General features: G+C 36.1%; 2 protein-coding genes across 2 annotated transcripts; both read left to right on the forward strand.

The window, feature by feature from the left end:
* Window positions 1–619: 619 nt before the first annotated feature.
* On the forward strand, window positions 620–7,460 carry LOC143629596 (uncharacterized). The gene is made up of 7 exons (XM_077098835.1): window positions 620–676; window positions 1,100–1,213; window positions 1,323–1,384; window positions 2,084–2,150; window positions 2,355–2,431; window positions 5,770–5,885; window positions 6,618–7,460. The coding sequence occupies exons 1-7, from the start codon at window positions 620–622 to the stop codon at window positions 7,388–7,390; spliced, it is 1,266 nt and encodes a 421-aa protein (XP_076954950.1). The 3' UTR covers window positions 7,391–7,460.
* A 2,037-nt stretch (window positions 7,461–9,497) lies between these two features.
* On the forward strand, window positions 9,498–12,614 carry LOC143629613 (zinc finger BED domain-containing protein DAYSLEEPER-like). Its single transcript, XM_077098842.1, has 2 exons — window positions 9,498–9,621; window positions 10,437–12,614. Exon 2 carries the CDS (start codon window positions 10,457–10,459, stop codon window positions 12,488–12,490), a length of 2,034 nt encoding a protein of 677 aa, XP_076954957.1. The 5' UTR covers window positions 9,498–9,621; window positions 10,437–10,456; the 3' UTR covers window positions 12,491–12,614.
* Window positions 12,615–13,317: the final 703 nt, after the last annotated feature.

The following is a 13,317-nucleotide window of genomic DNA, read 5'->3' on the forward strand; positions in this document are numbered from 1 at the left end:
TATATTATTTATAATTAAAAAACCAATTGTTTATAATTAAAAAGCCAATTTTATAGTAAAAAATAAATGAGTCTTGGGTCTCATCAAATCCAATTGCTTTTAAACTGGGTTATAACATCTCATTTATTTGTTAAACAATTTATCATCAAACCATAAGTATATTATTAACTTTCATACGATAAAAAATAAAAATTCAAAAAATAAATAAATATTAAAAAGAAATAATATAAAACAACCCCCATAACATAGAGGATAAAAACTAGTCATTATATATTTATATGCTCAATTTGGTTATATCTACTATTATAAAAAAACAAACTCTTTTTGGACACCTGGCTTATTCAGAGCAGCCCTCCTTTTAATTCTAACTTCATATTATTATGACATTTGTCATGGCCAGAAGGCAGTATGTATGTTTAGGAACACAGAACTTTAAATCCCTATTTCTTTGGCAACTGCATTCATACGTTACTCTTAATCACGAATCACGAATCTTCTTCAACGATTTTCCTCACAGATTGGTTTGCATATGATGTTCTTAATCCCAATTTTTATTGATGGGTATTATTGATAAACCCTAATTTTTCCAAGCCGATTAATTCAGTCGTAGCGATTCATGATGGGTATGGTATATTCATCATTTGCTGCATCAATTATCCAGCGATATCAATTACAGGTAAGCCATTTTCTTATTTACAGTTACATTCATAGATTTGCAGTTCTATTTTTTAGATTACTGTCACATTCATTGAAAACGTCTAAATTTGAAAAACAATGACTTGGTTTTAAACCGTCATATAATTACCTGGGAAATTGGCTATTTCATCTCATTCTGTCGTGAGGTATCAAACCAACCTATCATCTACTATTTTCTAATTTGTAAATTGAAATCTGTTATTAGTTTATACAAAAGACACTATCTTTTCAGTATGATAATTTTGTTAGAGGCCATATGCCTATTAAACAATAAGAAAAAAGTAACATTGTTTATATTAACTTAAATTGTTGCTTTGAAGTTTGGATATCTACTTATTTAATTCGATTAGTACGTACAGAGGCTTATTGTGTATTTATCAAGTTTGTTTAGTTTACAATGTAGGTGACTTATCCCCACAAAGTTCTTATATGCCAAGTAGAATGTCTTAAAGAGGTTCTTCTTCGAGCATTTAGTGGCGGAGATGATGCTTTATATCTAAGATTGGTCAGACTGGTGGTAAATAAACATCTTGATTTCCATATGTTCCTTTATATTTTAGAAAAAAAATATTATCTTTTCTTGTAGTGATTAAGATCTTGAAATCTTGTAATATATTGGTATCCAGGCTCCAAGTTTGATTATAGAAGCCCATTATAAAGCTCTTTTACTGGTGGATGCACTTTTAAGGTTATGACTTCAATTGTTTTCGTTTATATCAATGCTTTATATCAAAACATATTGGCTTTTATGAATCTTGAATTGGTTGTTTACAAAATGCATTTTATGTATTGAGTAATTAGCAATTTTATTTACAAAACGCCTTTTTATGCATTGAGTCATTAGCAAATCACCTTATAGTGGGTATGTGGCTTATTGGTGTACCCGTGTACGACCCAATATGAGAACTTAATTCTGTGCTACAAGAAGTATGATTTTCATTTTACTTATTGGCGTACGCCCCGATATGAGAACTTAATTGTACATAATTTTATTTACAAAATGTCTTTATGTAGTTGCATGATGGTTGTTTTCAATTTAATTTATTTTAATTTTTTTTGTTTAATTCTTCTTAAAATTGCAGGTGTGCATAAACTTTTTGTAAAAGAATCAATACATTTAGCATCATGGGTGTGAAACAAGCTAAATAAGGAACTTGGATGCGTTTCATCATGCAGAAGATCATTTGTCACATATGGTTGGTAAGTTTTTTGCACTAAAAATTCCCTTGATCTTTCTATGGACCTGTCTTAGTGAGCATGGCCTTGCAATGTATGGCTGCAATATTCATATCATGTAATCATTTCAAGAAAGTTAAATGTGCTTTAATTTGAGGAACAATTGGAAACAATGTTGTAGCAACTATGTCACTTTTTGGCAATGGATCAGGTTTGGTTCTGACCAAAATGGAGTTGTGTCAAAGCGAGCCAATGTTTCCATTCAGGTAGATCTTAAGGTAAGATAAGGTCAAACTCCTCATTTTTATTAAACGGGTCAAACTTATCAATATTAGTCAACGGGTCAAAATTATAATTTTAGTAAGCGGGTCAAAATGTTGATTTTAGTAAACATATCACACATCATTTTCAATTAACGTGTCAAATTTATCATTTGCCAGTGTTGATGTTCGAAAGATATTACTGGGTTATCATAATTTTAGCTTACAAAGAGATTTGATGTTTTCATGTCTTGGGTCATAGAAATCCTTTTGAATTATATTTTGTTGGATCTGCTTTGGTACTTGGTTCTTGCTTATAGACATATTAATATAAAATATTGTTTCTTTTTTCTTTTCTAAAACTGCCTGTTTTGACCTGAAAATTTTGGTCATGACCTTAAAATGAATTTAGCCATGACCAATTATGACTTAAACATGTTTTGGATAACCCTAACCAAATTGAACCGTTTTCAAATTGGCCCGTTTTGACCCGAACCCATTTTGAGCCGAACACCTATGACCTGAGATACCTATTCGACGTCAGTCGTGACTCACCTTTTTCACCAGGAATAGATAGACTGCATGCTCGGTCACTTTTAAGCCATTGGACTTTTTTTTAATTTAGTTAAATATTATTGCATACCCCTTTTGACATTTAAAAATAAATAAATGATAAACTGAAACGGTCCATTTAAATTTATGCAGTATGAAATTATTTAGCATATTCATCATATTCTTCTAAAACTCGCAAACTTTTCAATTCATTACTTCAAACTAATGATAATGTGTTTTGTGGTGTAAATATAGGATCGGGCAAGAGCTTGGAACTGAATTAAAACAAGGTTCTCTACAAATCTATGGCGCCGTTTATTATTATTACTCCTGAATAAAACTTGATTTTGGTGGGTGGTTTTCCCATTTTTAATGTATGCTTTGACATTTTTGTTGCCACGGCTAACCTAAAATAAGAATGTGTTTGATTTATAATGATTTTTGTTAGCTTGCATGTTGGGTTTCTTGATTAATGATGAACTGGGTGTGTATTTTTTCGGTTTGATTAATATTACTGAAGTTTTGACTTTTGTTGGTGATTCTTTGCTATCTAAGCTATAACATTGACAAGCTAGCATGCTTTAGTGATGTTCAGTTTTCTACATGTAGCATAATGGAGAACGGGATATTGTTAGGCTCTCTTTGAAAGAAGTTGATATGGCATGCCAAATGGGTATTAATTATTTAGCTTTGAATTTGTCTTATCGTCTACACTATTTTTGTTTGTAAGACTATGTGGTTATTTATGTACTTTTAAGACTGCATGGTTATAAGACAACACCTTTTTTTTCTCTTTTGTGTGTGTGCGTGAGAACTATTTATGTGTGATTACTTTCACCACATTTCTTGATCAACAATTGGGCTGGTTTTGACGGATTTATGGTTCGTTTTAGTTGGTTGTGGTTTGACGGTTTTGAACAAATTGTTTACCGAATGCATAATTTTGCCTTAATTTTAAAAAGTTGAAAATGATAGTTTATGACTAAATGATATAATGCATAATAACTTTATAAATTTAAAATGAAAAAGATGATATGATAATGAAGTTCTCACATTGATTAATTTTTTATTCTCAACCCCGTATACTACACGGGTTATAACCTAGTTTCAATAATATAGGAAAAGATAAGCTATGATGTCGCGAGAGAAACGTGTATTAAAAAACAGGTTTATTTACAACATACTACATATAAGGGATTAACTGTTTATGGTTATAACTGAAACGATTTTAACATTTTTTATGTTTTACCATTACGATATAATAGAATAATGAGAAAGAAACTGAATAATTAAATTTTTCTACAAAACTTTCATTATTAACCTATTAACCTTTTAGTGATTATTTAACCTTTGTATCAATATTGCATTTGAAGCTATGTTTCTTTCTACCTTTAAAACGACGAATTTCTTGTATTTAGGCTACCGCACTCTTTAAATTTGAAGAGTATCGATGTCCCACTCTGGCCAAACTATGTTCTCTTAGCTGGGCTCACGCTGGTTTTAGAGTCTGGCTTGGCCATTCCTCCAGGAAACCATGCCGACGACTGTCACTTGACAGTCGTGTGTCACCACAGGAGCATAACTCTCTCTAGCGTAACACATGGTGGGACGAAAACCCGGGTGGGCTTAGGATTCAGACTGACAACCTTTACACAAAGCCGTGCTCAAATCCTTAATTACCAATATCCACCGAAAAATGACACATGTGGGATTTACTTTCTGGAACCCAAACCTCCTACCAACAGGCCACAAGTCTGGAATGTATTTGAAGTTAACTACAGCCAATAATCAAGTTGTTCGGTTTTGGGTTTAAATGTAAGATGAACAAAAAAAGATGTTTTATGCACAAGTGTGATTGATCAGACAAGTACCAAGGCTTTCGGTATACTTCTTTCATTTCCGAATTTGCTTGCGACAAGTCCTAGCAAAATACATTATCAGATGATAATGGTAAAATTTATAAAACATAATATTTTAAATGGCAAAAGACATTTATATTTATAAAGACAATAAAATAAATCTTTGGGTTCCGGATTTCTAGGTCTTGTTGAAGCTTTTTGTTGACAAAAAATGACCATATAACCGGCCCAGGTTAATCTTGTTTGGGTTATTCGTGTTTAGGCTTTCCAGAATCCAGACATTCGTTCATTCGGGTTCGAGTGAGTTCGGTTAAAAAACACAGCCACGCCTCAAATAATATCGTCGCTCCAAACCAAACCCTAAATAAAAAAGTCCAATTCGTATCATCATCGATTTGAATCCCAGAAGAAATCTTTGTAGGTCTCGGTGAATTGATCGGACAGCTGTTCTTTCAGGTATATGCTTTACCCTAATTTTATTTTCAGTTTTTTTCCCCTATAATATTTGCTCTCATTCTTTACTAAGTTGCTGGATGGGTGCTAATTTTTATGTTTCTGTTTGTTGATCACATAAATTGTGTTTATTCTTGTAATTGCCATTTGCTATTATTAAATTAAAACACTTAATGTGCTGATTTATAATTTCATTTGTCCCTAGAAAAACCTCTTATATCATATTTACCCAGCATATAACATATATCATACCGTGGCAGACCCTGAATTTCTCTTTTATGGGGGCAGCAGAAAGATTTAGGGATCATTGTATAATAATTTTATTCAATCTGGTTCGGATCGGGTGGAATTTCGGCTGGCTTCTCATCAGACATGTCTGGCGATCCGTTTTCTGCGGCAATGTGTTTGCCATTTCTTTTAACTTTGTTTTCTCGTTTATAAAAAAGTTTAAAGTCATGGGCCGAGGCCAAGGCTTTAAATTTGGACGCTGCGCATAATAAGAATTATCAAGTTCAAAAAAGGTTAACATCTAATTTGGTTTTCAAATTTCATTTGGTTCGGTTTTGAAAGTTCAAGGGGGGCGATTGCAATTTTTTTGTGTGTGGGTGGGGGTGCTCGAGATCTCTATGCGTGATTTTTTTAAGGGGGGGCACAACATATGTCCGCCCTATTAGCATATACGTCCGTTTTCATATTTATTGCAATTTTACCCTTTCTTTGAAACTTGTATAACTTTATTAAGTATAACATGCTGATGACACTTTACATTATAGCTTGCTCATTTTAGCATCAAAATTTCAAATATTATACCGTAGTTATGATGAACTGATACATTCTATTCCTACAGATAATAATAACCTGGTTAATATGGAGATGCATGTTGAGCCGGGTATACAAACAAATAATGTTAACTCCCCACCTGCCAAAAGTAAACAGAAAATCTCAAACTCAAACTCAATGCTTTGGGAACATTTTACTATTGAAACTGTTAGCCCGGGGTGTAAAAGAGCTTGCTGTAAGCAATGCAAGAAATCATATGCATACATCACCGGTTACAAAGTTGTGGGAACCAGCCACTTCAAACGACATATTGCTAAAGGTGGTTGCCCTGTTGTTGTTGGAAACCAGAGCCAGGAGTCACTAACTCTACTCAGTACCCCGGCAAGTATGACCCACGAGTCTTCTGCTGGTCCCACCACCAACGCACCTAGTGTTCCAGCTGAGAATAATGCGCGGGTTTGTATGGAGATGTTCATTGAGCCGGTTGATCTAGGTATCCAAACAAACAATGTTGAAACCCCATCCGTCAAACCTACAAAGCAAAAGTCAATGGTTTGGGAACACTTCACTATTGAAACTGTTAAGCCGGGAATTAAAAGAGCCCGTTGCAAGAAATGCAAGAACTCATATGCATACATCAACGGTTTTAAACGTGTTGGAACCAGCCACCTCAAACGCCATATTGCCAAAGATTGTTGTGCCGTTGTGGTTAGAAACCAGAAACAGGACCCGCCGACTCCAATCAGTGCCCACGAGTCTTCTGTTGGTCCCACCACCGACCCACCTAGTGTTCCCACTGAGAATAATGCTCTTGTTAATATGGAGCTGCACGCTGAGCCAGGTATCCAAACCCGAACAAAAAGAAATCCGGGTATCCGAACAAAAAAAGTTAACGCCCCAGCCAACAAACGTAGTAAGAAAACCTCAAAGATTTGGGAGCATTTCACTATTGAAACTGTTGGCCCGGGATGTAAAAGAGCTTGCTGTAAGCAGTGCAAGAAATCGTTTGCATACATCAACAGTTACAAAGTTGTTGGAACCAGCCACTTCAAACGACATATTGCTAAAGGTGGTTGCTCGGTGTTGCTTAGAAACCAGGGCCAGGACCAAGACACTCCAACTCTACTCAGTAAGATGGTTCGCGAGTCTTCTGCTGCTCCCACCACCGACCTGCCCGTTCTCAATGAGAATAATGCTCTGGTTATTTATGAGCCCGTTGATCTGGGTATCCAAACAAACGATGCTGAAAGCCCACCTGCGAAACGTAGAAGGAAAAAGTCAATGGTTTGGGAACACTTCACTATTGAAACGGTTAGCCCGGGCTGTAAAAGAGCTTGTTGTAAGCAATGCAAGCAATCATTTGCATACAGCATGGGTTCCAAAGTGGCTGGAACCAGCCACCTCAAACGCCATATTGCTAAAGACGGTTGCCCGATGGTTAGAAACCGAAACCAGAACCAGAACGGGGAGCCATTGTCAGAGATGGCTCACGAGTCTTCTGTGGAGGAGCCTACACAGGATGAGAGAATTGCGTCGTTGGAGGCAGAGGTGCGGAGGCTAGGTGAGGAGCTGCGAGAGGTGAAGAGGGTGCTACGAGAGGCGGCGCCGCCATGAACATTATATTTGTGTTATCAGTGAATTTATGTATATTTCTTAATTTACCTAGTTTGAGTTGTGATATAATGTAGTATACATTGAGTTGCAAAATGTAAGACAAATAGTTAAGCTGTTAAAACTTAAAAAGTCATAATTCAAAAATATAACTATTTTAAATTAATTAATGATTTTGAAAGGTCACTGGCTTGAGGAATTAGATTGATATGCTAGTTAAATCTCTCTGATTCATGGTATCTGTTAACCGTAGCGACCCATTGTTTAATAATCATCTAAATCTCCGTTTTGTTGGCATTTATTTTCTCAAAATGTGCCATCTTTAAAAGTCTCACGTAATCTTCTATTATGAGATAAATCCCATATATTGGTTATCCTTTAATTGTCAAGTGTATTAACTTGTGTTTACCTGAAATGTTCACCGATGAACACTATATGTTTCTAACAATGATTAATATGTTCTTGCATATATCTAACTAGTTTTTCTATCTGGCGCGTTGCGCTGGAGCAGCTGACAAGACCCCAACATGGAAACATGTGCCTTGGTAAAACCCGAGTGTTACGACGATGAGTTGACACCAATTCAGTCGGGGTACCGGAATTAAACCAAAAGGGTCGGTAAAGCTCGGGCGTTGCGGTGGGAGTCGGTAAAATATTAGCGTTGTTGGTCTCGGGATTTGTGGTGGTTTGTCGATATTTATTTAATTTGTTTCAATTACGCTCGGTATGTCGACCGCCACTTGGACCAATAAAATGCTAGCGGCACCAAACTTTCAATTTATATATATTAGGTAATGGTGAATAATCATGTTTTTAAGCATTTAGGAATTTTCATATTTCCAAGTATAATAGCTTGTGTTTACTTCAGCCGACAAGTACACTACACAAATATTCTTATTATTAGTTCAATTATTAAAATATCACCGTACAAAAATTATTAATTACTCGTTTATAGGGGTGTAACAATGACTCATTTTCAAATGTTTCTCAACTTTTAGGGTTTTCATTCGAACCATGTTCTACATAAAAACTGAAGATTGTACAATCATCTATTACACACAACCAATCGTAGTGTAATCATGGAGAGTACGAGTAGTCTACTTTATGCTTAGTTTAACTGCCGTCTAGAGCCATAAATGTCCTTGTGATCTAATTCTTGATCATAACCTAACTTAATGCTTGTTGAAGCATGTCAGTGTCTTAGGCTATATGTAGATAAATCATAAATGAGCTGTTTAGATCCGAAAGAGTTGACACCTTATTTGGATTTTATAACACATGATTTGAGTTGAGTAGAATGTATGTTTGATTGTTGTACTTGGAATTTCAAAATCATATATGTTTTTATGTTTGAAACCTACTTTCGATATCAATTTTTAATTTCATGTTTTTCAGAGAAAAAAGTGGCAGTACTTATAATCATAAAAAAATGTTAGTAATAACACTATAATTTGCGTTGGAGAAAAAATATCAAATACAAACAAAATAAACATTTAACCAAATAAATAAGCCATTTAATTTATATTTATTTTAAATGTCAAGTCTATATTGAGGTGGTTAGGAGTTTTACTTTAGTTTCACTTGAAGGTTTCTGATTCGAATCTCACTCATATAATACATTCTTACGTTTAAAGCTGAATGAAACACAACAAGGTGAATTAGGCCTTGAACCATCTTAGGAGCTTTTTAAAAGCAGATCTTACACGTTATGTAGCTACATATTACTTTCGAAATGCCATTAGGCAGAAATACGTCAATGCCACGTATATAAAATATACAACTGTATTTCAAATAATAATAATTATAATAATAATAATAATAAAAAGTTCCTAAACTAAACTAGCTAGCCCTAGTAGCAAGCAAGGAGGTGGGTGGGTGTGTATGGGCTGCTGCTGCAGCACCAGATCTACTAGCTCTCTCGATGGAATGAATAATAATAATAATAATAATAATAATAATAATAATAATAATAATAATAATCACATGGTCCGTGGATCTCAAAGTCCATATCCAATACAATTTTATGTTTCAAGTGACCCCAATTCACTTTACTTATTTATCCCACCCACCAAATTCATAATATTATCCCTCTCCAAACCAATTGAAAAGAAAGTCCAATTCAAATCGGGTTGAAGCCCAATCTTCTCTCTCCTCCTCCATTCCTAGATCTCGGTTTCTCCGGTTCATCGGAATTACATCTCTTCTCGTCTCTTCTCTTCTCTTCTCTTCTTCAGGTATACATACATACAATCATCCCCAGTTTCCACTAATTTCGATTTCTATGCTTTTACTTGTTGAATTTGGTTGAATCTTGTTTTTGTATTTTAATTAGTTGATAATAATCTTTCTATCTATCTATCTGAGTTTGTTATCAATGTATTAAGTTAAGTAAGCTAGTTGTCTGGGCTTGAAGCCCATGTATTTGTTTGGATGAAGAAACCCTAGATCTGGTTTTTAGCCCATGGATGTTGAATCTTCAAATTCTTATTTTTATTTTTTCAAACAAAAGTTAGGTTTTTTTTATATTTATTTTGTTAGCTATATGTTGGACTGGAAGTTTTGCCCCAAGTGGCCCTATATGTCTCTGTGCTATAAAAATATATATATATATTTAAGAGACAAAAATGAAAAACGTGAAAGATTTATAGACGAAAATGAAATATCATGCTTTTTTATCACATACATTGTGTTTACCTTTCTGATTGACATAATAAATTATTAAATTAAAAATATATGAATGTCTGTTCATGATTATCCATAGTTTCATAACATCAATATACTCATTTTCATAATGACTCTTTTACCCTTCCCCTGAAATTGGTTGAATATTATAGTGAAATTATGATTAAACAGATACTTTCTTACTATGCCTTAGCCTGCATCAAATGTGAATTTAAGGTTTTGTGCTTTATCTAGTATGCTTCATCTTGTATTGTTACTAGCAAATCTTTAATATATTTGTTCATTACAAGCATTTATTCAACCAATCTAACAATGTGTTCAAGCAAATTTTCAATCTTTTTATTATATATTATTATGTGTAAACCAGGTCTTTTCTTCCTTGTTCACATGGAGTCGATTCCAACCGAGAATAACGCTCTGGTTAACATGGAGATGCACATGGAGCCCGTGTATCTCGAAGCAAACAACGTTGAAACCCCACCCGCCAAACGCAGGAAGAAAAAGTCAATGGTCTGGGAACACTTCACCATTGAAACGGTTAGCCCGGGTTGCAGACGAGCTTGCTGCAAGCAATGCAAGCAATCATTCGCATACAGCATGGGTTCCAAAGTAGCCGGAACCAGCCACCTCAAACGCCACATCGCCAAAGGCGGGTGCCCGGTCGTGCTCAGAAATCAGACTCAGGACCCAATGACCCCTCTGAGCGCACCACCAAAAATGGCGCACGAGTCGTCCGCTGGTCCCAACACTGACCCGCCTAAACGTCGATATCGAACCTCAAGCGTTCCTTATGTTCAGTTTGACTCGGATCGGTGCCGACAAGAGATAGCCCATATGATTATTCTTCATGATTACCCGCTTCACATTGTCGAACACCCGGGTTTTATCACGTTTGTGCGGAACCTTCAACCAAATTTCAGTATGGTTAATTTCAACACAGTTCAAGGTGATTGTATAGCTACTTATTTAAGAGAGAAACAGAGTGTTCAGAGTTTGATTGAAGGGATGCAGGGTCGGATTTGTTTAACGCTCGATCTTTGGAACTCCTGTCAGACAACCGGTTATGTTTTTGTAACGGGCCAGTTTGTTGATAACGAGTGGAAAATACATAGGAAGTTGCTAAACGTTGTGATGGAACCGTTTCCTGAGTCGGATTCGGCTTTTAGCCACGCGGTGTCTTCGTGTTTATCCGACTGGAACATGGAGGGTCGGTTATTCTCGATTACGATTAACCAGGATTTGAGTGATGCTGGGATCGATAGTCTTAAAAGTTTGCTTTCCGAGAAAAACCCGAATACGCTCGGAGGTCGGTCGTTGCTTACTCACTGCCTTGCACGTTCGTTAAGCGGTATTGCGCTTGAAGCGTTTAAGGTGTGTCGAGAAACGGTCAGCAAAGTCAGAGACTGTGTGAAGTATGTGAAAACATCGGATTCTCTAGAAGAGAAATTTCTAGAACTCAAGCAGCAACTGCAAGTCCCGAGCATGAAAACTTTAACACTCGATGATCAAACGCGTTGGAACACCACATACGAGATGTTATTAGCCGCATCCGAACTGAAAGAAGTGTTTTCTTGCATCGATACGACCGACCCCGATTACAGCAAGGGACCCACCGGTGACGAGTGGAAGCAGATCGAGAATCTTTGCACATGTTTGAAGCTGCTCTTTGACACCGCGAATCTGCTGACATCAGCAACTATACCGACAACCAACACGTTTTTTCACGAAGTGTGGAAAATTCAGCTCGAGTTGACCCGTGCAGCCACGGGTGAAGACCCGGTTATCAACGCGATTGCAAAACCGATGCAAGCGGGTTTTGATACTTACTGGAAAAGCTGTTGTTTGATATTGGCGATCGCGGTCGTGATGGACCCGCGATTTAAAATGAAACTAGTTGAGTTTAGTTTCACCAAGATATACGGCGAGGAGGCTGCGACTTATATTAATTTAGTCGATGAAGGGATACATCAAATGTTTCTCGAGTATGTTGGCGGGTTAGAAGGAAATGTGAAGCAAGAAGATGTTGCGGGGCTCGGTTTGACCGATTTTGACATGTATATCATGGAGACAACAAGTCAACAGTCAAAGTCAGAGCTTGACCAGTATTTGGAGGAGTCGCTTTTGCCTCGGGTTCACGAGTTTGATGTGATGGGCTGGTGGAAACTGAACAAGGTCAAGTACCCGACACTGTCAAAGATGGCTCGTGATATTTTGACGGTTCCTGTTTCGACAGTGACTTCGGAGTTGGTTTTCGAGATTGAGAGGAAGGAGATGGACCGCTATCGGTGCTCGTTGAGGCCTGAAACCGTGGAGGCGGTTGTTTGTGCTAAGGATTGGCTCGTTGGCGGCGATGGTGGCGGTGGGGGCAATGATTCAGCGGACATGATGAAGTCTTTGGTGAAAATGGAGTTTCCTATTTAATGTGTGTAATTGTATTGTATTGTAGGTTCTACAGCTGAGTTTGTTTAGGGTGATGTTATGCTTATTGACTTGTTTTATGTTTTAACTGATTAGTTTGTCTGTTTGTTTTATAAAAAACTTAGGTATTTTGGTGATGAATGTATTGAAATTTGAATATGATGCTTGAGACGCTGAAATCCAAATCAGGATTGATTAAGCTAATTGATTTAGACAAAGTTGGAGTTCTAAATTTAAAATTAAGAATCATTTTGATGTATTAAATGTAAGCATTTAATAGTGTTAAAAATTTGCATTCCTTTTCTGGTTGTCATTCAAGATTGCATGTTAATCAAAGAATGAGTTGTATAGTGAAGCAAGGAATAAATAATACTCTAGCAAAGGATTATTTTTCTAGGATTTTCGTAACAACTTCATCTTCCGAGAGAACCTTCTCAACTCCGGAGAACTAGTAAATTCCGAATATCTTAACGTAATATCCTACATCGGTTGTGAAGGGAACGAATGCTTCCTTACAAGAGGGTTGATACCTTCACCATCATGATGCATTTAATATTCCATGAGGCGATGGTGGTACGTCCCGATCAAGGCGAAAAATATGGTGATTAGGCTGTTACACTTAAAATGAAATTAATAAATGAGAAGTTGTTGAACGACTTTCATAAATTTGAAGACATATGCGCATGTCTTACATATAAAATGAAATTAATAAATGAGAAGTTGTTGAACGACTTTCATAAATTTGAAGACATATGCACATGTCTTACACATAAAATGAAATTAATTCTCCATTCTTCCTTTAGCTTCAGAATTCCGAGAGAACCTTCTCA

Source organism: Bidens hawaiensis, unplaced genomic scaffold (assembly GCF_021521415.1).
Source record: "Bidens hawaiensis isolate Kalapana, Puna unplaced genomic scaffold, B.hawaiensis_p1.1 tig00005344_1, whole genome shotgun sequence".
NCBI lineage: Eukaryota > Viridiplantae > Streptophyta > Magnoliopsida > Asterales > Asteraceae > Bidens > Bidens hawaiensis.

What these genes read in the sequence shown, in the direction of transcription:
- LOC143629596 (XM_077098835.1), top strand. Translation starts at nt 620, where the DNA reads ATGGGTATGGTATATTCATCATTTGCTGCATCAATTATCCAGCGATAT. An exon ending in TCCAGCGATATCAATTACAG is followed by an intron (nt 677 to 1,099) that starts GTAAGCCATTTT and finishes TTTACAATGTAG; the next exon opens with GTGACTTATCCCCACAAAGT. An exon ending in CTGGTGGATGCACTTTTAAG is followed by an intron (nt 1,385 to 2,083) that starts GTTATGACTTCA and finishes GCAATGGATCAG; the next exon opens with GTTTGGTTCTGACCAAAATG.
- LOC143629613 (XM_077098842.1), top strand. Translation starts at nt 10,457, where the DNA reads ATGGAGTCGATTCCAACCGAGAATAACGCTCTGGTTAACATGGAGATG.